The sequence below is a fragment of the Trachinotus anak genome, unplaced genomic scaffold, assembly GCF_046630095.1.
Source record: "Trachinotus anak isolate AG129_WGS33_773 ecotype Australia unplaced genomic scaffold, CSIRO_AGI_Tana_v1 ptg000019l, whole genome shotgun sequence".
NCBI lineage: Eukaryota > Metazoa > Chordata > Actinopteri > Carangiformes > Carangidae > Trachinotus > Trachinotus anak.
The window spans coordinates 27,855,341-27,880,794 of record NW_027273870.1 but is presented as its reverse complement, the minus strand read 5'-3'; the positions used below and the strand labels follow the sequence as shown (position 1 = coordinate 27,880,794).

The window sequence follows — 25,454 nt, the reverse complement described above, 5'->3', positions numbered from 1 at the left end:
GTTTTATTCAGTGAGTTACCGGCAGCTATCAGATGCTTTTAAGGTGGAATGTTTTCTTGCTTGTTACTCAGTGCGTGATTAAAGTTTGGAAATCAGTCACACCTTAAATGTCATGATGATAACTTTGACCGTTTAATTTGTTTTTATTATCTCTCTTCATGACACGGGGTTTACTGATGATCCGACCTTCAAGCTCTTAAAAGTTTATTCAAATTTCAACCATATAATGTGAACTGTGGATGTTTCATGTCATCACCTGGGTCGTCGTTGCAGTGCGCTCCAGCGGCTCTTTACCTGTGGGACTGAAACACTGGTTTCTACAGCAGAGCTCATTAGTTATGGTTTTTTATTTTGCCTCCGTGTTGGTGACGGTCAGACGTTATGTTTCCACGTTTTCTGTCCATCTCGTTCTCATGAACTCGATATCACAGAGGGGAACTTCTTCTGCTTAAGCATGAACTTTTTTGAATTTGTTGGTCAGAGGTCAAAGGTCAAGGTCAGTGTGTTCTCACAGAACACATTTTCGGCCATAACTCAAGAATTAATGTGTTAATTATGAAACATTTTAACAGAAATGTCTATAATTTGATAAAAGGATGAAGTGATGAGGCTTTTTAGATCCAAAGGTCAAAGGTCAACTTCACTGTGACATCATAAGTGAGGAACAGAAGAGGAGGTTGTGTCCATATTTCCCCATTTTTCTTTTCACTTCCTGTTAGCAGAAGATGCTCTGAGTGGTTTTCACCTCTGGAGGTTTTGTTTCCTGTAAAATCTGCAGGAAACAACTTTCAAACGCATGAAATGTGAAAACAAATTTTCCTGTTTCCAGATCTTTGAGAAGTTATTGGGATGGTGTTTCCAAATTCAAAGTCTGGAGGAGGAGTGTTTAGTGTGTCATCTTCATTACTTTGCTGCTCAGCTCACACACACACACACACACACACGAGTGACATCAACGTGCAAAATGACGATTTCACGCCTCATTTTTAGAGAAGCAGACTTGTGACCAGAACATTGCTGATTTTAAAACTCTGGGAAAAATCAGAGTGGGCAGAATCAAAAGGTTTAGACTCCACCTCCTGCAGAAGTGTGTCGTCCGTAGGAGGAAGGCACAGTGAGTGGAGCCAGGAAAGACTGTCGCTACCCCCCTGAATGTGCTCTGCAGACTCCCTGACAATCTCCCTGTGAGATTACAAGACGTTTTTTGTGCTAACTTGACATTTTTGACCTTTGGGTGACGCCAGAGGAAAAACTCATTGAGTGGAAGAACTGCAGAGCGACAATCTGTTTATTACATTTTGTGACAGTTTTCCTGACACTGGGAAATTTTGCCCGATGATGGCACCGCGTCAAGAGCTAAGAGGTCAATAAAATCGTGTAGAAACAGCCCCGGTGGAGCTGCCTGTCCACCAACAGGGCGACAAACTGATCACAATCACTGCAAACTAAGAATTCCCTGAAGCACTAAACAGCAAAGCTGGAGCTGAAAAAATCAGTCACTGAATTGAGTTCTGAACTGTTAGTTTCAAACAGAAATGGCAAACATTTTCAGGTTCTAGTAAATTTTGAATATCCTTTTTTTTACTATTTCACTATTTATTGATTATTTTTCATATTTTATAGAGCAGCTGATTAATCAAGAAAATGACAACAGGTTAACAGAACAGAAGCCTGTTTCCTGTCTTAGGCTCTGCTGTGGCCTCATCGCGAGGCCTTTAACAGGAAGAACCCTCCAACAGAACCGGGCTCAGGCTGTCAGACTGGTTGTTTTAATGATAATAATAGCAGTGATAATTATAGATGGAGTAGTGTTGTTAATAATAACAGCAGCAATGATAGCAGCAAAATGTGATGTGAGTGATAGTAGCAGATCTGGATCCTGCAGCTCCGGAGTCAGAGACGATCAGGGCTGGTCAGACCCGGCTCTGAGCTTTAATCCAGAATGCAGAGGGGGCGTGTGGAGCCTCCTGGACCCACACTGGGAGCTGGTTCCACAGGAGAGGAGCCTGATAGTTGAAGGCTCTGCCTCCTGGAAACTGCAGGACCCCTGGTGCCCTGTTGGGATGATAGGGCACATCGATATGGAGCCTGGTCATTAAGGAGAAGGGCCACTGAGACAAATTCCACTTGTCACAGTGTCTTTGTCAGTTCCTCATCCCTTTAATGCAGCTTTTATACAGTGATGTCCGTCCTAAACGAGAGTCCGGTTAGAGCTGAAAGTGACTCATCCTCTTTGAGAGCGAGCTGCTGATTGGCCACATAATAATGCTGAAGTTGTGAATGCCGCAGGACATGGCAGTGCACACCGCCGGCTCCAGCTCAGCTAACAAGATTAGATGTCAGCCTCGTTTGCTTTCCATCCGCGCCCGGATGTTTCTCATTTGATAGAACGCCTCATTTGTGCTGTGGATCTTTTTTTTTTTTTTTTTTTTTTGCACAGTGGAGCCATTATGCTTTACTCTCTTGAAAAAAATGGTAATTTAGCTCATCAGATCCCCACCTCTCTCTACAAAGGACTTGATAGCAATTACCAGTGGAAGATTGGGCTCAGAGGCTCCATGTAAGGAGATAATGAAGCGGACAAAGGCCTCGGTTTCATGGCTGTTTGATGTTAACGAGGAGATTCAACATGTGATTGTTTACTCATGTGCCACCACAACAGAACTTCCCCACAGTGCTGCTCTCAGTGCAGAGACGCAGCCACGTGCCAGAACAAGCGGTCTGTGCAGCGATGAACCGGGATCATCAGCCTGCAAGGCCCCGGAAACAATCGTCTAAACCCCCTCTGTGATCCACTCTCCCAGCCTTTGCACGCCAAACATGCTCTCTAACAGACCGTCAAGCTTCTTAAAGGGCCAGCTCACCCAAAACACAACCAAATACATCATAAGCTATGTTTTCAGCACAAAAATGATCCATGTTGAAATGATCCAACAGCCCCTGTTGACAGGTCTCTGCTCCAAACAAACCTGACCTACCTGAATTCAAAATCGAGGACGTGATCGAACTCAATCTGAGGATGATTCAACCTGAGGGTCGACCCAAAAAGACCCAAGTAGAGAGAGAACCCGACCCTGGCAGCAGCAGCACGATGCTCCATCACTTATCGAGCAGCTGCAGTTGTAAAACAGATAGTGATCAGGTCTGAGCGATAGTCTGCTCATAAAAAATTAACTTTGATCGAGTTAAAGGAGACATGTAATCTGTTATGACCTAATACAACAGGTGACGTCGGGCTGTTGTTTAAATCTCAAGTGAAAAGTGACAGTCTGAATAAAGCAGGACCTGATTCCAGCTGGATTCAGGGCCCAGGGCCTTGTTCTGTTGTGGATTAAGTGGAGCAGGGGTCTCCGGCTTTTTTTCCTCTGAGAGCTCCTCATTGTTCTTTTGTTTTCATTCCTTTTGTTTTGAGTGTTTGCATGTTTCCTGTGACCAAACTTCATCTTCACCTAAAAAAAAAGAAAGAAATATGAAAACGACAGCGGCTCCTTTTATTGATTCAGTTGCGCTTTTAAGTCCATTTCTATCATCTTTGTGTCATATTCTACAAGCTTCCTACAGTGTATTCAGGACCTTATTTCAGACTCATTAGTTTCTATAAATGTGCAACAATACAACAACGTGTTGACATAATACTTCAGTATTTTTAAAAGTGAGTACTGCAGTACTTTAAGTCAAGTAAAAATCTGACGGAACTACTTTCACTGGTATTGGAGTAATATTCGACCAGGAGGGTCTACACTTTGACTCAAGTAATGGAGCTTTGTACTTTGTCCACCGCTGACACTAATTATGTAATAAAATAAATAGATACATAAATACAACATAAATTATGATGATGATGATGATGATAATAATGATAATGAATACACTTGATACCTTTTTTTTTTATTGAATTCCTTCAGAGTCTTCACTACATAAATGACCCTGGACAGACATGGATATGAGCTGACAGTGGTAATTCTGGGTTTTAAAGCTGCGAGGTCTCCAAACAAAGTTCTGTCCATCTGCCTGAGCAGATACCAGATGACATAAGTGAGAAGATGTTGTTTTTGTGACGTCGGTGAAGTGAACCTTTCATAAAAGCTTCTGGAAACGTCCCTGACTGCCACGATGAACGGTGCCTGCCTGCTCTCTGTGTCGCACTGTGCTGCCCAGCCGAAGCAATTATCTCCTCAATGCTAGTCATCCTTAATTAAAGCAAATTACACAAGCCACAGTTATTTTCAGTTGCTGAGTTTTAACAAGTTGATTGAGGCTGGTCTTCACCAGTTGCTATGCCAACTCTTTGGGGGCAGCCAGGGAGCTAGTTAGTGAACTTTCCTGCTTTCTCCTGCTCTTATGATGGAAACTGTAATAATTCCCACAAGGCTTTTCTCTTACTTTGAGGGATGCTGAAGCTTCTTGTGCTCAAAAAAAAAAAAAAAAAAAGAGACTGCATCAGTGTTGCTCTGAAGGGAGTTGTTTTAAATCCTTGGCAGCAGATGGATGGAGCTCAAACCTGCAGCTGGAGCCAAAAAACGGTGTCCTTGTGGTGGACTGGTGGTTGATTGGCATCCATCAGGAGTTCGGGAGACGATGTCGGCCAAAAACCGAGGAGAAAGAAAACTTCAAGGCTGGAGAGATTGCCTTGTGTCACCCTCTTCAATCTGAAAGGTCTCGGTTTTCAGTGAATTGCAAATTGCCGCCCTTCAGAAATGACATAGTGTAGAGTGCTTATTGGGGGCCATTGTGCGGTGAAGCGAGATAGTCTTGAAAAGACAAGGTCCCTGTCTCAATAACAGTTTAAAAACACTCTTAATATCTTTTAGATTCCAAAACCCAAAACCCCACCCAGGCCCTCAGCTCTTTTCATTCCTACTGTGAATAATTTGTTCATTGCCTGAAAAGAATTTGAAGAGAGGTCGACAAGCAAGAAAAATGTTACCCAGCTCTTCAGGCATCACAAAACTGTAATCTGCAATTCATTTCATTTCTTTTTCTTATTGCTGACTCTCTGTGACATTCATTTCTTTCCTTTTTGTGCAAATGTAGTTTGTGTAATGAAAGAGCTACACAGATATGTGGAGAGGAACATGCTTGGGCCATAGAAATGAGAGAGTCTTGTATTTTTTCACGTGGAAAGGAAGGAAGGAGCCATGTTTTTGATGTTGGCGGAGTCAGATCAAAGGTTCAAATGTGCTTCAAAAATGAATAAAAACAAAATAACTTTATTTGAAGAAGGGACAATGAAAGATCTAAAAGAGTGAAGTGCAGGTTTTCATGGTTCTTTAATCTTTTGGCTGTGTGTCGACACAGTTCATGTGTCAGTATCAGCTCCTGGAGGAGGCCACGGCAAACAGAGGCAAGACATTGACCCCGTTCTCCACCGTGTGGCTCGTCAAGTCCATCACATTTAATTATGCAGTGCTTTGAATCTTTTTTTTATTTCTATGTTCTTATTTAAGTTACAAAAGTGCTTCACACAGCAAGGACATGAACACACACGAGCTCAGAGAGAACGGGTCTGGATGTGAAGCAGTGGAGCCCTCCCTCTGTCTTGCTGCTCATCAGTAGCTAACAGATGAAAACATGGAAAAACACGGAAATTTATTTTACATGCTGATAAGTTGATTTGTTATTTGTCAAATAATATGATAATCAGTTCATAATTTCCTTTGGCTCCAGCTTGTCACAGTTTTTATCTCTGAGTTTTGGACTCTTGGTTGGACCAAAGATTTGATGTGAAGATGTCACGTTGGACTCTTTGGAAATTGTATTGCATTGTCATGCATTTTTTTATTTATTTTTTTACATTTTCTGGTGTAAATCATTGTTTTTTTGTTTTTTTATCTTATTGTATCGGACTGACAGACCCACATTTAGCTCTAATGAAGAGATAGAGAATCTTGGCCTTTTTCTGGCAACAGCTACCCACGGAATCACTTCCTCTTTTTGCCTACAAAATAAAAGCGATGCTTCAGCAATGCTTTATTTCAAGCTATTGAGAGCTTTGATTCTGAAAAGTTCTGACAGGAAGTTCCAAAGATTCTGTATGATGAGTGATATATATAAAAAAAATTAACACCAGTTCAGTAAATCAGTCAAATGCATGGTGTGTGACACAGAGACACGTGAACAGTAACGAAGCAAATTCCAGCTGCATTTTTGTTAATCAATTTCTTAATTTAGCCTTTGATTATTTTCTGGCCCGATAGCTAATGGATTAGAAAATTGTCCTGAGGCCAAACTGACTTACCTGAATGATAAATGGATTTACAGAAAACATCTACTTTTCTAATAAATAGCTTTTGTTTCTTAACAGTGTTGATATCATTTTAACGTCCTGGTGCTTTCAGCTTGGCTTAAGGTCCCTGCTGACCAGAGAGGGTCCTAATGGGCTCCATGATTTACACAGAGGTACCAGTTTAACAGGAAGCCCACATCTATTGATTTTCACTCTCCTCTGATCTAGAAGCTGAGCTTTGCCAGTCATTTGTTTCCACCACAATAAATTCACTTGTGCATAAAGAGCCCAAGATGACAGTTGCTTGGGAGACACTGGAGGCAGCGCATCCGTCACCAGCCATCGTGTTGTTTGTTATATTGGCATTTGTGTCTTGCTTTTCCTCATCCAAAGCTTAACTGGGCTATAACTGAGGCTAGAAATGTTGCTCTGCCTGATTTAGTCTCGCTTGAGGAGCTGGACGCTGCGATTTGTGTGAAGGATGCAAGTTTTTCTCATAAACCAAAAACTCACGAAATGGCTGCAAACAGTAGCATCTGTTTTTCAGTTGTCTCGCTGAGTCCGACACCGCGTGATGAGAATTCATGTTACTCTCATGTGGTGACACTCAGCAGGTGTGAGGATGTAAAAATAGAAGGAAACGACGACCGAACGGATGAAGTGAATGTGTGAGGAGCTGAAATCTGTTCTGTAAAACTTATTCTTGGCACTTGTTGGCAGGTAAACCATGAAGTTAATTTGCAGACGCTGCCGGTTTGTCGTGGTGGCTCAGAGGCAGATGGTGGAGAGCTGCTGGTCCAGATGGTGCTGAAACACCTTGACTGCCCGCAGACTCCGGCTCTGCGGCCTACAAGCAATCAGGAGTATCACTTGGCTTGAAAACAGCCAAACCGACACAAAACCGGGAAGCCGCTTAACATGAATGTCGATTTCTTCTTTGTCTTTTACATCAAACCTCCCGCAGTCATACCTTTAGTTAGGTTTCTTCAGACTCACACCAACCCGTGTGTAAGGGAACCAGGCCTGTAAACAGAGGTCACTGGACTCAGCTGTAGCTCCTGTACTGGACAGAAGCCTCGTGGCCTGTCATCCTGCTGACTTTAGAGATGTTTGGCAGCAGAAAAGACCCAAAACAAATCAGATTACCAGTCCCTTCGTTTTTAAATAAGCACAATGTCCTTATTCGTGCGTCACATCAGTAAACAGCTGAAAAAACAGCAAAAAGTACAGTTGAGTAATAGTTAAATTAGCCTGGATCATAATCAGATTTTCGTTTCCCTTCAGTTCTTTTTATCATGATTTATTTCTCACTTACTAAAGTTCATTTATTTATAGAAATAAACCAGCTTTTCTTTTTTCCCCCTGGTTATCTATCCTTTTATTTATCATACTGTGTTTTGTGAATTTGAGTTAGTCATAATTTAGTATTTTATTTCTAAACCTCATGACCGTGTCTGCACAGCAAGCGGCTTTAAATTGGGTCTAGTCCCGGAGTTTGGGAAACCGTGGAGTTCGGGGTTTGTTTGCACTTGGAGGAGGAGAGACGTCAGGTTTGTGAGCATCTCGGTGCTGTTTTTTGTGAAAATACAGAGTTCTCACATCAACACACAAACACCTCAGAGGTGAAATAAACTGCAGGGTGTGAAGGCACCCAACTGGTTTCCAGTGCCTCCCAGTTCCGGGGGGGGGGGGGGGGGTCTGCTCAGCCTCCCCGGCTGCTCTCAGGTCTTTTGCTCCGTCACACCCCTGTTGTTCACCACTTTCGCGGGCAGGTTAATTTGGCAGAAAATAAAAAGAATATGCCAATTACCGCTCTCATTCTTTAATACTTTGCTAATCACTGCTATCCTCCGGCCCCCACCCCCCCACATCCCGGTCCCCCGGCACACACATACGCATTCGTTTGCACAAACACACAAACTCCCACATCTCTCCTTTAATTGTTTTAATTTGTTTCTTGTTAGCGCTTTCATATGCCTGCACCTCCTTCTCGCTTTCTTCTTCATCTGAGACCTGAAAAAAAAACAGGGGGAAATCTGCACAGGACGACCAGAGCAGTAGCGGGCGGGGGGTGGGGGTGGGGGTGGGTGGGGGGGGCTGCGCAGAAAGGTAATACTTTGAAATATGTCCAGGTGTCGTTACCAGGAGCGGAGATCAGAGGGAGGAAAGGAAGCACAGGCACCATCATCATCCTCCTTCCTGCTCTCCACCACATAATGAAATAATTAGATAATTAGACAAGTAATTGGACTGATTCCTTTTTTTTCCTTTCCTCCTGCTGTGACGTCTGCTCGGCCGCAGAAATGAGCAAAGCAAACTGAACAAAAAACAGGTGGGAGTACAGATTTAGAGCAGTGCCACACCCAAGGCTGCCCCAGTGCATTATGGGGAAAACAGGGGCCCAAATTTGCCTTTACCAGTGGTTTGCATTTTTCAAAATAAGCCTTGCACATACATGCCCTGTGTGCATTTGTGTGCACAGTAGGAGAGGCGGGTGATTCTTTGCAAACATGCAGTCATGCGTTGTGTCGTTGCTTGATGTTCGGGGGTGATTAGTCAACCAATCAGAGAGCTCGACCTAGTTTTTTTTTTCCCTCCTTCCCTTCCTCGAGCCATGACCATGTTCAAATGTTGAAAGTGTGACTGGCTCCACGCTGCAGTAGAATCATGTAAAATCTCCAAGTCCACAGTTTGGTGTTGGTGTTGGTGAGTATTCACCTTCCTGTGAGACGACACCCAGTTCTGATCGCTTTTACAGTGTTTCTGCTGCGTTAACAAGCGTGTGTGTGTGTGTGTGTGTGTGTGTGTGCGATGGTGGTGTGTTAGTCACAGAAATAGCTGCCAGCGCACATCATCCTCCTTTGAGCTCATCACCGGATACTTCAGAGAGAGAGAGATGAGATGAGATTAGGGATTTGGTTTGCCGAGAAGCCGTCAGATTGAATCGACACACCACGTTTAGGCTGTGTGTCTTTTTTTTTTTTATTTTGTGTGTGTGTGTGTGTGTGTGTGTGTGTTCCCTGCAGTTTGTTTGTCTCTCTGTGTTTTACCACGCCTTTGGCCAATCATGCACATATTTGCTTTATTCATTTTCCTCCTCATTCCCCAGGACACACACCCACTCGTACGCACACATGCACACATACACACATACACATTATACCAGAGGTGGTTGTGACTCTTAGTAAACAAGCTTTTATATTTGTATTTGTTCTCACACACACAGACGCACACACGAAAATGGCTCAACAATTCCACTGAAGTTTGTTTTCCTGCAGAGAAAAGAAGGATTTGGTTGTTCTTTCCTCCGCTGTGATGTTTGTGAATCACTGCTCTCTCGCTGCTTCATGGATCTTTGTGTTGCGGCACTCAAACAGTTCACTTGTTGAAATGATCTCACGCTTTCCAGGAATTTGAATGGGGTCTGCAAAATCTAATCCAAACGTGGATTTATTATGAGCATTGCTTTTCTTTTCTTTTTTTAAACCACAGGCTTGTGGTCACATGTAGAGTAAATGAAGAGTGGCTGAGGATCAGTGCGGATCCTGTTGCTTCTGTTCCGTTCTGCAGAAACTCTGACGGAGACAACATTTGTTTTAATAGTAGAAAATAATAATAAAAAAGGTTTAATCTGCATACAGATCTGAATCTGCATAATACACATAGTAACAGGCCTGATCATTTACACTCTTACACACAGTCCACAGTTTTCTGTGACATGGGCTTATTATTGTGTAGCAGGCTACTTATTCTAAATTATAATATTGATTGAAATGCATATTATATACTATATAGTTGGATGAAAAGTTGTATTGTAATTTATATTAACAATATTAATAATAATAACTTGCATTGTACTGACGAGTTAAGCATCAGTGATATTGCAGTTTTTCACCATGTAAACATTGAGCTAGCTGATGTACTGCACCTACACAAAGTCAGCTGGTTGAGCTAGTTAACTCAGAACATGTGGACTTGTGGTCTCAGCTTTGACAGTGTCATGTAGATGGAGCAAAGTGATCAGGACCACAACTTGTGACTTGGGTTTAACGTAGTTGGTGAGAGCGACTGGAAGATAAAAGACAAAACTGGGAAAGAAACAAATAAAAACAGGGTCAGGATGCATCAAGTGGATAGAGTGTGTTTATTAATTAGTTCCCATCTCAAAGGGAAGAAAACCTAAAGGTCAACTGTCAGCCATAAGGGGCTTTTTTAAAAACAAGATTTCATCCAAAAAGGTGCAAACTTCCAGGTAATAAAAGATGCTAGAAGGTTTGACTAATGCAGACATGTTGATGACAGGGATACGAATTAATACCAAGGTTTACATTTTAGTTTTCTGGTTCCTCCGTACAGTGCCTCATTATCTCTGGCTTCCTTTCTTGCTTGTTGTGTGTCCTCTGTTACCGTGAAATCAGACCCACAGTCTCCACTGAGGCACCAAGGTCGAACAGAACTTTATTTATTTCCAGCAGTCAGTCAGACATCATCCAGTCCGGGCCTTGGGGCGACATGAGAGAACATTGTCACGAACCTCGTGTGAAAGAAAACAGTCAACCAACAGAAAAAAGAGAAGCTTTCAGAGACAGATTCACTTCAACTACCAGCACCAAAAAATGTACTGGTTTCTGTCCAGAGGCAGAAAGAAAGAAAACACACCAAATGTAAGTGCAGTAACATGATATATGCACACAACAGTTACCAAACTAGCACTAAATTAGCAAATTAGCATTACAATAGCTGGCTATCATGGAGTCTTAACATTCAATAAGATAATAATAATAATAACTTTAATCTTAACATATTCCATCTATAAGATGCGATTGAGAATATACATAAACTATTGTAAGAACTTATTTGTTTATTGGACAATAACAGACGTAGAAGGACAGATGACCATGCAAAGTAACAAACTCAGATTCACCATGAAATTAACTGTAAATATCTTTCTCCTCTTATCTCCACATGAATCCAAATCACAGCAAATATGGAGCATATGTGGAAAAAATAGATTAGCCTGCCAGTACATTTCTCTTTTCGTCTTTCTGGTTGCTGACTTGTCATGTGATGTCCCCGTGTCGTTCCAAATCCTGGGTCTCCTCAACATGTTCCTCACTGTCACCAGTTCAGATTAAATGTTTTGCTGTGTGAAGGTTTTAATGAGGCTCCAAAAGCAAAGCACAGAATAGTGTTTTTTTTTTTAATCTAAGAAAAGCAGCTGGTATGTGGAAATAGCTGCAGCTGATCTGAAGTGCAAAGTTCATAAATATCAAGTTTATGTTGCACCATTGATCAGATAAAGTTCAAGTTAATATTTTTTGGGATAAAAAAAAAAATCTTATCACAACTTTATTGTTCATAATTTGTGTAATATCCCGAAGTTAATCAATAATCTGATTAATTTAAGTCACTTTGCTTTTTGGCAGTGGTGGAAACTCAGTGAGGCTACGTTCACTGTTTGTGGGAAAAAGCGCTGGTGGGAGTGTTTCTGTGAGGCTAAATGGTTTCGTCCCCTTTCCCTGTGTCGTGTCTCCTTTGTGTTATCCTGCCAGAAAAGTCAGATTTCCATTTTAGGCTGTAGCTCTATCTGTGCACACAACACACAATGGTGGTTGTTGAAAAAAAAAAAAAAACAACAGTACATGGGAAAGAAAAGTGCTACAGGGGAGCATTTCACATGCGCATGTGTCAGGCCTTTTAGCTAACATAATCAATTGGCTGCACAGGGCCCCGGGCTAGTTTAACCTCATTTCACTTGGCTATTTATTAACCCTTGAAAATCAGTGGCTTGTTTTAGCATATTCACAATGTTAACTGCACATACAAGGGCCAACACCGGGCCGCAGTTCACTAGCTCACTGTGGTTTATCAACTGATTGGTCCAGCTGATTAATAACATCCAATCATATTCATGAGGCTGATGAGGACAGACCTTATAACCTGTCGATTATGATACTGCTGCTGCTCTGCCCCCCTCCTCCCCCCGCCTCTTGATTCTTCATCACGACGATGGTTGCCCCGGTGGTTCTGGAAATAACAGAAACGTATAGCCCGTTGTGTCAGGCTTTTCAGGAATAGAGAATTTTGATGCAATGACCACGAACTGTGTCAGGTCTGAGGTGTTGCGTTAACTTGGCTTGTTGATCCTCTCCGTCTTTTTTGCCATGTGTCGTTCCACTTCCTCTTCCTTTAAGCCCAGACCCCTGTTAGGGTTAATTAGGTATTGATTTGATCTAGGCAGGGCGAGGGGCCCTGTTCTTAGGGCTTTGGTCATGCTAAATTATTAATGCTCATGCAGCACTATATATAGCTGTGGTCCAGCGGTCACAAGAAAGCCAAATGTTGGTTCCATGTACCTCCGCCTCCCTGTTTTCCTTCCCACTCCCCCTCCCTGCTCGTTCTCAGATTGATTGCTCTGCTTCCTTCAGTGTCGAGTTGCTTTCTGTGGCTGGTGGAGATGCTGTTTCTTCAAATGCGTGTGTGTGTGTGTGTGTGTGTGTGTGTGTGTGTGTGTGTGTGTGTGTACTTTGATTTGACAAGCATGCCTTGAATGAATTTTTGAGCAGCTCAGTTGCTCTCAACAGACGGCAAAGCAGTGGTGCAACAGCAGTGGGAGTGTTTTGTTTTTTTTCTCTTCTCATGTCGTGTTTACCAGATTTCCCTGTTGCCGTGTCCACACTCACGCAGATAAATCTAACGTTTCCTGATCATTTTTGAAGAGATATCCATGCAAGGAGAAAATGACTAATGGCTCCTCTTCTTTCCTCTTGTACAGTAACTCCCATCATTGGTCTCTTTGGTAAATCGGGAAGGCTGATATTTGCTTATAGCACATTTATCATGTTGGTGGTATCTAGTGTCCACTGTCAGTTACACCCCCCCCCCACCCCTACCCCCCAACCCCCCCCACCCCCAGTCAGATCTTTGCTTGTTCCTCTATCTTTGCCCACAACTGTTTATATCTTCTTCCTGTAGCCATTTTAATCTCTTAGATATTACATCTGGCTTTAATCCATAATTTACATATGTAACTACAATTCTAATGTCTGTACTGGTCAGTAGTGTTTCACTCACATGACTCTTTTTTACTCTAAGTTACTGGATTTTCTTTGGAAAAATAAAACAGTTTCTGTTGTAATAAACAATAAATGAGACCAGGCTCAGTAGGTTGTGTAATAAAATGAGTTGACATATGATTTACTAACTCCTTAATAATCTAAATAAGGTAATCCTGATCAAACCTTAGTGTTTCTGTTTCTGTTTTTATGTTACATTGCACTGATTTATATTAAAGGTGTTCAGTCTTTACAAATGGTGTTTTCTTTAAATAAAAATGAACTTTGCTGAAAAATATTAATTTTAATTTTTAAGTGCAATGAGTTTCTTAAATTATGTTGAGAAAACAAATCTGCTCAGTTAAGTCAAACTAACTTAGTTTATTTAAGTTTCCAACAAACTTTCAAAATAAAGTAAATACAATTACATTCAATTTAAAACTAATCGTTACGTTTATTTTCTCAGGGAACCTGACTTTCTCATTTCCTTTGAGTGAGATCAACCTGTCAGACTTTACAGTGTTGAACAAGTATAACAAAGTGATGTGATGAATTTTTTACCTGTTAGCAACAACACAGAGAGAGGAAGTCGTCCTGCTGCAGTGAGACAGTTGATCAAAGCAGCGCTTCATGTTAACGCAGCTGCAGCTATATAAAGTACAACAGTTCTCTTATTCACAGCAGCTGTCTCTGTCTGCTATGACACGGGTTTAGAAAAGCTCTGTTTTCCACACTGAGATCGTTCAGGTGTCCTAAAATGTGTGAATCAGGTGTATGGAAATAAAATTGATTTAAGGACTCGTTTACATCTGGTGGCTGCGACACTCGTTTCCTGCAGGGGGCTCAAGTTCTGCTCTCGCTCTCTCTGCCTGGAGATGGCGCAAAGAAACATGACTGCACATGTACAGTGGGTTTGAAGGGCAGTTGCAGTGTGTGTGTATGTGTGTATGTGTGTGTGTGTGTGTGTGTGTGTGTGTGTGTGTGTGTGTGTGTGTGTGTGTGTTTTTACATAATCGACCTCTGCTTTATTATCACATCCTACATCTGCAGCAGCTCATTGTGCCATTCACCACATGCATTACTGTTGTTTTTCCTCCTGGTGCAGATGGTGATTAGCTCAGTGTCTTGCGATTCCCTCCATGCATGTATTTGTGTGTTTTTTTGTGCGTGTGTGAGTCTCTAAGTTTGTGCCACGCTGCTCTCGGCTGCGCTGCTGGACTCTGTGAAGTGAAACGAAGTGACACAATGGAGGTTTCAGAGATTGGGGACAGCTCTGTGCGTGTGTGTTTGTGTGTGTGTGTGTGTGTGTGAGTCTATATTCACGCGCAGTTTTGCATAACGCACTGACAGAATCCCAGATGCCATAATGTGTGTGTGTGTGTGTGTGTGTGTGTGTGTTAGGGGGCTTTCTCTCTCTCTACCATGTCATGTGTGAATGCTTTTGGGCCCAGAGTGCGTTTACTAACTGACCTACATTTCTGGAGCTTTTTGCCTGTGGCTCAGGAGACTTTGTCACTGTTATCTCATCTAGCCAATCGCGTTCCCCTAATCTAGTTTGCCCAATCACATCCTCCATCTCATCTGTCCAATGGCAGCCTTGGCCTCGCGTTGTAGATATCCTCTACTTCCCGCTGGCCGCTGCTGGAAATGCCTCTGTGACCGACTGTCCCTTTAAATATGAAAACACTCTCCATCTCGTGGCCCAAATAGCGCGGGGACTGTGGAACTTTGACTTTCAATGCTGATTTCTCACGCTGCAGCACTGCAACCCTAATTACACCCCCCCCCCCACCCCCCCGACTTGAAAGCAGAGCAGTATTTCTGTGCATATTGGCAGCTGGAGAGGAGGGAAAAAATTGAAGCTTTTGAAAATTCTTTGAAGCTTCCATTTTTTTGTTATCAAAGCTGCCTTTGTAGGCCACATGAATTTTGCATGTGCAGGTTTAAGGGAACTTTGTAATGTTTGTGTGTGTGTGTGTGTGTGTGTGCGTGTGTGTGTGTGGGTCTGTTTTTTCACCCTGTGCACCCTATACCGTACTAATTTGAGAAATGGGGAAAGAGGAGGAAAACTGCAGGATGTCGAGCTCCTGTCAGAACAGGTTTGGGCGACAGGATGAAGAAATCAGTGATTGGTTTAATCTGCAGCTGATGAACTCTCTCTAAATCACCAAGAATAGTATTTCCCACTTTGAGCATTTAAGGCTTATGAAAGAATTGAACTTTAAAAGCCCAGTTTGTGCAATTTACAACTTGACATTTTATGTTGAAGCGTTGATTTGGCTCCTAACATACAGCGGTCACTCACTCATTCAGGTGTAAAACCAAAAAGCCCAACGTAACGTGGAGGATGTTTTCCTGGTTTTCGCTCCATCGTCTTGTTTTAAAGTTGACGTGTGTCGATGTGTTTGTCATACGCTGGAATTTAAAGGAGAACTAAACTTAATTTGTTTCTGGCATCTGGCCAACACAATTTGAAAAGACTGAAGGATAATGAGCGATTTCACACTCACATACACAACATCCCACACACTTTGTCGGGGAAATGTGACTTGAATGCAACATATTGCTGTTTCTGCACATCTCACTGACATGAACGGAAGCAAGTGTCTTTATAACGTTGATTACAGAGACCCAGCGTTTCTAAAGAGTACGGTCTTGACCTGCTCTATCTGAAAAGTGCCTTAAGATAACTTCTGCTGTGATTTGGCGCTTTATAAATTAAAATTGTTTTGACTTGACGGCAATGAGAAATTAATGAGATTTAAAGAAATGTGTGTGGTTGACAGTCAGGCTGAACAATTGGTCGAAATATTATTGAAATTGCAGAATAGTGCAATATCCACGTCACAGGAGCTGCAGCTGTTTTGATGAAGGTAACGTCACAACATAACAGAAATGAAGCGTTTCAGTGCAGCTGGAAGGGAACAAGCATCATTTTTATCATTTATCATTTATTCTCAGTGAAATTGTGACTCATATCACAACTGCAATATCTGCCAAAATAATCAAAATATCATATTTGTTTTGCATATCGTTCAGGCTTGGTTGGCAGTAATGCTGTGATGCAGTGTGATAATTAAATTAGGATTTAGTTTTTTCGATCATTTCTATTTTATTTTCTAGTATTGAACGAGTCAGAGCAGGTTCCCTTTAGGGGCCGTGCACATGAAGCCCTGTGGGTCTGTGTCCCAGCTGACAGCACAGATCTGCTTCCAGACTGTGCTGACAGGTAAAACAACAACAAGCTGCTTCCTTCGTGCTCTGCGTCTGTGTTTCATTGTCATGCTGCTTGTTTTGAGTTTCTCACCAGCAGGTAGATGATGTCCGCTGGACGTGAACATGTTGTTACAGCCGCACTCTTTCACACCAGCTTCATTTCAGGATAGTTAGAAAAGGTTTTAAGGACCAAAAACCATCTCAGTGTAGTTTTACATCTCCTCTCTCAGGCTTCTCTCTGGAGTTCTAGTAACAACAGGTCAGTCAGCCAATCAGAAGAGAGGATCTGAGCCTCTCTTCTGATTGGCTGACTGTTTTCTGAGTGATGTAATAAGAATATAGCAGATTATAGGTAAACACTCAGAAAAACCAAATCCTGCAAGGTTGGATGGTGGGTCCAGGTGGGCGGGGCTTGGGGCAGGGCTGAGGGCGGTGACTGCTTTGTTGTAACTTTGATCACAAAGTTGCAGAAGTCCTGACGGCTGGTTTTAAGGCTCAGTCTCTGAATACAGGCTGTGTGCATTTCTCTGTGGACTGAGGCTTTGATACTTTCACAGTATTAATATAGAACCTAGACCTGCTTTATAGTCACAAACACATGGACATCTACCTTTAGACTGGATGGAGCTTTAAAATGGCTACACTGTTCTATCTGATATAGATGTGAACACCCTGAAATTAAAGCCAAAAGTCAAAGCGACTGTGTGGAACCAGTGTGTGTGAGCTGCAGGAGCTGGAGTGACGCTGCTGCCGTCATGAGGTCGGCTGTTGTGGTTTTTTGACAGAGAAACATGTTTCCTTGCAGGTTGTGGCTTATCAAGCTGGTTTATTCCTACAATGCAAAGTATGTGGCTCTAGACATTCATCCTCTACACTGAGACAAGTGGCTACACTTGAACTGTGTGTATGTGTGTGTGTGTGTGTGCGTGCGCGCTCCGTTAACCTTTCCCTTCCAACTAAATATGAACACACAGTCATTCACACATGTACACACTTGTCTTTGTCTCTGTTTCTGTCTGCCTCCATTTCCATTTAATGGAGAAGGGAGGTTGGGGGGTGGTAGATGGGTGGAGGGTGGAGGGTGGTGGGGGGTCAGGTTGAAAATTGCAATGTGTATTTATGTTTCTCTGTATGTGGTTGCCAAGCAACAGCAGGACGAGGGTATTTACAGTTAATATAAAGTGAGTGACATTAGCTCGGTGTATTAGAGGTAAAGCGCTCATTTGCTTTAAGATGTGGGAAGAAAGACGAGGGTGTGTGTGTGTGTGTGTGTGTGTGTGTGTGTGTGTGTGTGAGAGAGAGAGAGAGAGAGAGAGAGAGAGAGAGAGAGAGAGAGAGAGAGAGAGAGAGAGAGAGAGAGAGAGAGAGAGAGAGAGAGAGAGAGAGAGAGAGAGAGAGAGAGAGAGAGAGAGAGAGAGAGAGAGAGAGAGAGAGAGAGAGAGCTTTGTGCACAGCGACTAATAAATGCGTCCACACCCTGTCAGTATAGGCGTGTGTGTGTGTGTGTGTGTGTGTGTGTGCGCATCTACTGTGTGAATATGCATAATAATTGCTCACCCAGCCTTGTGTTTGTAGATATTTCATTGTGTGTCTGATTGTGTTTGTTGTACACCCAAAACCCCTTTGTATTAACCTTGTCTATTGTGTGTGTGTGTGTGTGTGTGTGTGTATATCTGTGTGATTTTTCTGTATCATTGTCTGTGTGTGTTTGTGTTTGCCTAAAATGAGCTTCCATGCCCTTGTGTGAATGTATGCACGTGTGCATGTCTTTGTGTGGAGTGTGTGTTGTTTATTTTTTATTATTGTCAGGTTTCATGAAATATAAAAACATGTTTATTTACACATTAAATTTCCCCACACGATTTAAGATTACAAACTGCTTTGTGCTGCTATTTTTGGTTTTGTGTTTTTTTTTTTTTGTTGCTGCTAGGTGAGAGCAGTGGAGGCTGTGCATCAGCAAAACATGCCCCACTGGGGAAAAGAGTCATTGTCATTTATGTTCCCTACCCTTCAAAAGATGAAATAATGGTTCAAGAAATCCTTTAAAATGATTTCCTTGTCTAAAAATTTCATTTGGAAACACAGCAGTGGAGTTACTTCATCTCATGTGACAGCCTTTTCTTTTCTTTCTGTTTTTACAGTTTTTGTGTTGCGCAGTATTTTAACTGTCGTCATATTTGTTGTTTTGATGGTAAACATGTCGTCTGGCATTAATATCTCATCTCTTCTCTTTTTTCCCCAAAGGCTTTGAAAGCATCTTGGAAGGCTTGTTTGGGCCGGGACTAGTCAGAGATATCACCCTTTTCCAAGGTAAACACACACAAACACACAAACAAATATACATTTGTGATAATAATAACACAATGATATAATAATATAGTGCAAGTGTATACACACAGAAGACAAAACATTAGTTTCATATTAAAAATCTTCCTGTAACTTTTCCTTCTAAACAGAATTAAAATGACAGTTAATAAACACGTCTGACTAGAAGCTGTGAGGATGAATTAAATGAAAGAAACAAATAAAAAAACAAATCAGTTAAATTAGATGTAATATAACAAGTCTTAACTGGCTTTGATTGCTTTTGCTGTTTTGAGCATAAAAATGTTTGGGGGTTTTTTTTGTTTTAAAGGCAGAATCTCTGCTCTAAATCATTCTCAACGTTAGTCAGATTTTATGGATGTTAAATAAATGCACCTAAATGACAATGAGCAAAGCAGCATCTCTCTGTCTCTTGATCTGTGTTAAAGATATTTTATTGTCATGGCCGCAGAATTCACACCTCTGCCAGAACTACTTAAAATCCACCGATGTTTAATTTATGCCAAACTCCGGCCTGGACCAGCTGAAGCTGATGAAACTGGTTTCTGTCCAGGCTCCTTACTGAGCTCAACCAGGCAGAGACTGAGTCTGAGCCTCTGAGCTGGTAAAACACAGAGTGAGACGTGACCAGATGAGCCTGTGAAAACAGCAGTCAGGGTCAGACCACCGCCGACAGAAACTGGCCTCCAGTAGAACCAGTCTGTCTGGTCTGGTATTGTCCTTTTCAACAAAGGTGGCGACCGAGCTCAGCTAATGTTACAGGTCAACAACAAACTGTAGGTGTTTCTTAAATTTAGTTTCAGCCTCACATCAGTCAAGTCTATTTTCTTCTCTGCGTTGTCAGGGGGGTGTTAGATATCTTTATTTACACGTTTTTTCCTCATGAGGATCCAATATCAGGTTTTATTTCACCTGAACTCACTAAATCCTAAGCAGAGACTCAGTTAGACTGAGCTAATAGAAACACCTGGTTTCTATAACCATGACAGTGGCCGTGTGAGGGCGTCGTGCTTATTATAAAGAAAAAGACAAACAAACAGGTGGATGATAAAGATTGAGAGGCAGCTGTGCTGTTCCCTCAAACCTCTGGTGGGATTAAAAAGTGTATTTTGATTCCAGATCAGGTGTTAGACAGACATCAGCCTCCACAGAGCTGCGATCCAGCCTGATGAAACATGACCAGGTCAATACCTCATATATGGCTGGAGCCTGTGTGTTCAACGCGCAAAATCGATTGTTGCAGCGCCGAGGTGAACAAGTGACATCATCATGCTGTAGCCTACAGTGCAGCGACAGCCGCTTTCAGCTCTCTACCTGTTTGCTTCTCACCTGTACAGTGCACAGGTGACAAACAGCTGCTCTGCCTCTCTGCACAGAGCAGACACAGAGAGGGGAGCCTCTAGCCTGAGTCGACTGAATCGATTCACTCTGCAACACAACAACACAAATCACAACATTAGACACATTGAGTTTTTATTATGAGAAGTGTAAATACATGTTCTCATATTAAGACCAACGCGCCCACGGGTGCTCAGATGGGTGCAAGTGTATTCGCTGTTTAAACAATGTGGGTGCTGGACGGGAAACAACAACGGTGTCGGTCTGAAACTGGCTCCACCAATAACAGCAGAGTGGACGATAAATCAGGATGCTGTAGAGCCATGCTGTGTCTTTGCTTTCATGTATTCTGTCATTTATTTAGCCTTCATTCATGTGTAAAACATGTTTACATGACACTCAAGGAAATAACAGCGAGTGTCATTATTATTCATGTTAATAGGTTGTGTTATTTAGGCAGGACAGAGCCCCAGAGCCCCGAGTGAAGGACGGACAGTATCCACTCACATATATTAGAAAGAAATAAGGTGGAATTCACCAAACCTGCCGCCTGATTCTGTCAGAGAGGGTTCTCTGCTCTGACTGAAACAGATCAAATATGGACGCCATGAGAGTAAAGTGAGTGAAGGCCAGTCTCACCTAATCACCCCGCTCTCTCTCTCTTTCTCTCTCTCTCTCTCTCACTCTCTCTCTCTCTCTCTTTCTCTCTCTCTCCTCTTATCTCGGAGAAACGAGGTCAACATGGCGTCCTGGAGTCATGTGACACCTCCCCCACCAACTTAAGGCATTTTTAGAATATTTCTGATATTTTCACTCATGCATTGCACTGACACACACACACACACAGTCTCTAAATAAAGCAGCCATGCATGCTCATTTACAGAGCGGAGCAAACAGTGAAGTTTATGCACAAATGCGCACTAACAACACAAGATTTCATTTAGTGACATATTCACACATTTAAATAAGAAACACATTTATTTATTCATAAATTATTTTCCCTCAAACTGCGCTCATCCTTCTCTACATCAATAATAAGTGATTTCCTATATTTCCCAGAATTCCCAGTGGCATGCGACCATGTTGTGTTTGTATCGATATATATGTGGCTGATAATTTTGTTGTCTTCCACTTAACTACACACACACACATTTTCCCACACTGCTGTCACAGTTCTACAAGCTCACAAATACAAGCAGAGGAGAAACCTCGTACTCTGCAGGTTTGTGCAGCAGGAATCTGTAAATCATGTGCTAATAGTGTCTTGAACACATTTCTGTAAATGAAGAAAGTGTTTCCTGTTTCCATGATGTTTAAGAAACCAGGTTGCTTCGGAAACAGTTAACCTGATTAATTAAGTGCATATAAACACACTGGCTGTTGAGCAGGAACACAGCCACTTAAAGATTCATGTAAACAGTGTCAATGTCTTCCTCAGGCTCACAAACCTGCACACAAACACACACACAAACACACACACACACACCCCTGTGCGTGCACAGTAACTTCACTACTGTCGGGGTGGGGGGTGTGGGGGGGGGTCACGTTAGCAGTGGGACTGGAGCTAATTGGCGCCTTCCCAGGGATATTGTAAGTGGCACAACCACAGGGTTCAAGCACAGCTGACCTTTGACCTTTTCATTACAGCGAGAGGAAGAGATAGAGCAAGAGAAAGAGAGTAATAGACTGTTGCATGTCTCACAGGAACATGAAAGGAAAGTGGACTGTGGTTGGAAGAGACGTAGATTTAACATGTATGAACTGCCATTTGTGCACACACACACACACACACACACACACACACAGAAGTTGAGTTCAGGTAGATAACTAACACACTGAATAACCTAGGAGACCTTGTGTGGTTCCCACTGTGATTTGTAATAAGTGCAGAAGACATCAGTCTGTCTTCTTAAAGGCGGACGCTGGTATTTTATACTTTTGTCACCTTGCTTCAGTGATGTAGATGTGTACTCCGTGTGTGGTCGGTACACTGTGACATCACAACTGGGCGTGGTCAGAGGTGCAGAGTGTACAGTTCAACACGCAAACGCAGATTTAGATTTTTGGATGCATTTCTTCAGCCATTCCAGGCGACCATTGTTTCCATTGATTTCCATGTGGTATGAAAATCAATTACCAGATTCTTGAAACTTCCGGGGGCTGTGTAATCCATCAGAGTCACTGTGGCCAACATCAAGTCACAAGAGAGGACAGAGAAGAGATTACACAACTCAAATAAATATCAGCAGCCAGTCCGCCTGAGCTCTGGTCTCATATCTTTCTTTGTCGGACCCTTTTTAGCCAAAAAGTGGTTTCTTCACTGGAGGAAATTCTGGAAGGTTGCTTTCACCTGAATGCTGTGCACTGCACTGTATCATCTCATGTGTGGGCAGAACCTGTGTGTTTTTAAAAATGGGAAAGACCAACAGTTTAACGGGAGGGACTCGCATACACAAACATGCACACATACATGACCGGCCACCAAAACACACACAGAGGGGGTGGGACTTTGTTCTCTGCTTAAGAAGGCAAGACTCCACTATATCTTTACATGGAAGAACGTTTTTTGCTGGTATATTATTGTTTAAAATCTCATTTGCAGAACCTTTAAATGTGTGAATTTGTGAAGAAAATGAAATGAATAAAACTTAATTTATTCATTTGACCATTTTAATGACATCTTTCCTAGAATCACATAATTTAGGTTTGGTCTGCTGGGTCAAGCATTAAAGATGTATAGAAAATAATTAATAAGATCTTTTCTTACATTTTGGCTGAAAATGGCAGAAAGAGCTGAATCAAGACATTTAATGAGACGGAAAAACATACACAGGAGTCTTTTTAATGGCTTAATAGAAACTTGGTGTTAGAGGTCAAACTTTGTTTAGACTTTGTTTACCTCATGAAGAACCACAGACGCAGGGTTTTATTTTCCTAACAGGTTTCCAGGTAAAACTGATCCAGTGTGAACAGCACTGTTCAAATTATCACCTTTTTGCTGATTTTCACAGTTTAATGTGACATGAAGGATCATTAGAACTTTTCACCATCATTAGGACCGATCAACACTGTGTTTGTTGTCTTATCTGTCAATCACAGGTGTCATTTTTATGCAGCTTACTTGACAAACAAAGTTAGTCATTGCTGTAATTTAATCATTGGCTGCAATTAAAAGTGAATAATTTTAATGCCCTCGTTGTTGTGGTTTGTGGCCCCTCAGCTGTCAGTCCCTGCAGGTTTTACTGGATGTTGAAGAAAAACAGACGGTGTGTTGGGATTTCTCCGCCGATTCATCCACACCTAAACTAAATCTAAAAGGCAAAACTGGAAAAAAATAGAAGAAGAAAACAGATTTTCTTTTGCCGTTTGCTTCTTTGTTTTAGTTTGATGCCACCAAATTTCCCTCCCTATTTCCTACTAGCTGCTCGAATGTGTATTGAGCCAGGAGACACTGAGGATTATGGGAGCTGGAGTTTGACATGACATAACCCTCTGCTTTCTGTCTTTCTATGTGATCCAGACTGCGAGCCCGAGGAAGTGTCTGACTGGTCCTTCGACGAAAACTGTCTCTTCTGCTGCTTAAGACGTGAGAAAGTCAAGGTAGGAGACATCTTCATCACGTTCTCTCCCTGTCAGACCAGAGTCTGTGACTCTGAGTGTAATGACACAGCTTTGATGCTGCAACGGTCCAAGACTGGCAGGTTTTCGCTGTCGTCTCACAGGATGAAAATCCTGGGTTGAATCCGACCACGGCTGAGTTTTCACTTTCTTCTCACGTCAACATGAGGTTTCCTCACCTTAAACAAATGCATGTTAGATATTAGCAGGACCCCTGTTGTTCGCAGTGTAGGTTTGGTTTCAGAAATACTGAGGGAAACGATGAAGAAAAAAAACCTGCAAAAATATGTAACTTAAAGGGATAGTCCGACATTTTGGTTGATTTTATGCACATATTATATTATTTTTTGATATCTGTCTTTCTTTCTGAGAGTTGAATGAAAAGATTAGAATCACTTTCATTTCTTTATATGAAGCCAGAACCAGGTAACAATTAGCTTAGCTTAGCATTCAGGCTGGAATTGCCTGTAAAACTAAAACTAATCTTTGTACATTTGTTTGTGTAAATAAATGAGAAACAATATGTTAATTAGTAAAATTTGAATGTCATCAGTAGTGATTTTTTTAAGCCTTTCAACTGAGTGTTTGTGCTAAGCTAAGCTATCTCACACTAGCGTATTTCCCAAAATAACAAACTACTTCTTTAAACAAAATGTCAGGTTTACAAAAAGTCACCTTTAAACAACTTAAATCACATAATTAATTATTGGGTTTGAAATATAAACTCTGCAGCATTTGGCAGATACTTTTATCCAATCAATTATCAATATCTATCATATAATATAGTATAATGGGGGGGAGGTAGGTGTTTAATTCTAATGTTAAAATAAAAGAAAATATAAATCAATGTTTTCCCATTATTACTCTTCCAGTGTTCATTCTGAAGAATAGAAACAAAAGCTGCTGTCTTCTGAATAAAGAACTTAAATTGACCTTGTGAATTAATGCCGTTCCTTTAACCACACATTTATTGTTTTTGTCTGCCGCCATTTTGAGCTTCTTTTGAAAGTCCTTCCTCCTCCTCCTCCTCCTCCTCCTCCTCCTCCTCCTCCTCCTCCTTCATACTTGTTATTTGTGTTTTTCAACCATCATGGTCTTGACCCCAATTTAGCTTATGAAAGGAATGCTACATAATGACTTGGAGGTGATTGTGTGTGTGTGTGTGTGTGTGTGTGTGTGTGTGTGTGTGTGTGTGTGGAAAGATGAGGAGGAGGAGGAGGATGGTGACATGGGTGTAAATTAGAGAGACTCCCACAGCAGCAGAGAGGCCGGTGCCTCCTCTCTGAGTTTCTCGTCGGCCTAAAAGTGATCAGAGCAGAATAGTAATGAGATGATCAGTTTATCGGACCGACTACTACCTGACGCACATATACACATGCACATACATGGACGCTGCGTCATGTCAGCTGCGTCACGTCAGCTGCGTCACCCCCCCCCCCCCGTCACCACAGCGTACATGTGGACCAGAACACACATACACTCATTAGAAAACAAGAGAAAACACAAAAGCCATGACAGGTAGGAAGCAGTAATGAAACAAGGGTCGGAGTCACTTCTGTTCTGTTTCAAATATTTATCTTTTCACATACTTTTCAATAAATTGAAGAAAAAGTGGAGGATAGAAACATGCACTGAGTCACTTTTTATTTTGCAGAAATTTGTGAAAAACAACAATT

At 41.8% G+C, this 25,454-nt stretch overlaps 1 protein-coding gene across 1 annotated transcript in view; it reads left to right on the top strand.

Annotated features, from left to right (window-relative positions):
- lcor (ligand dependent nuclear receptor corepressor) overlaps positions 1–25,454 on the top strand; it is a 90,142-nt gene that overhangs the window by 28,281 nt on the left and 36,407 nt on the right. Inside the window, exons 2-3 of the mRNA XM_071504043.1 lie at positions 18,742–18,807; positions 23,681–23,760. Coding sequence (XP_071360144.1) covers positions 18,742–18,807; positions 23,681–23,760 — 146 coding nt within the window. The remainder of the gene's footprint in view (positions 1–18,741; positions 18,808–23,680; positions 23,761–25,454) is intronic.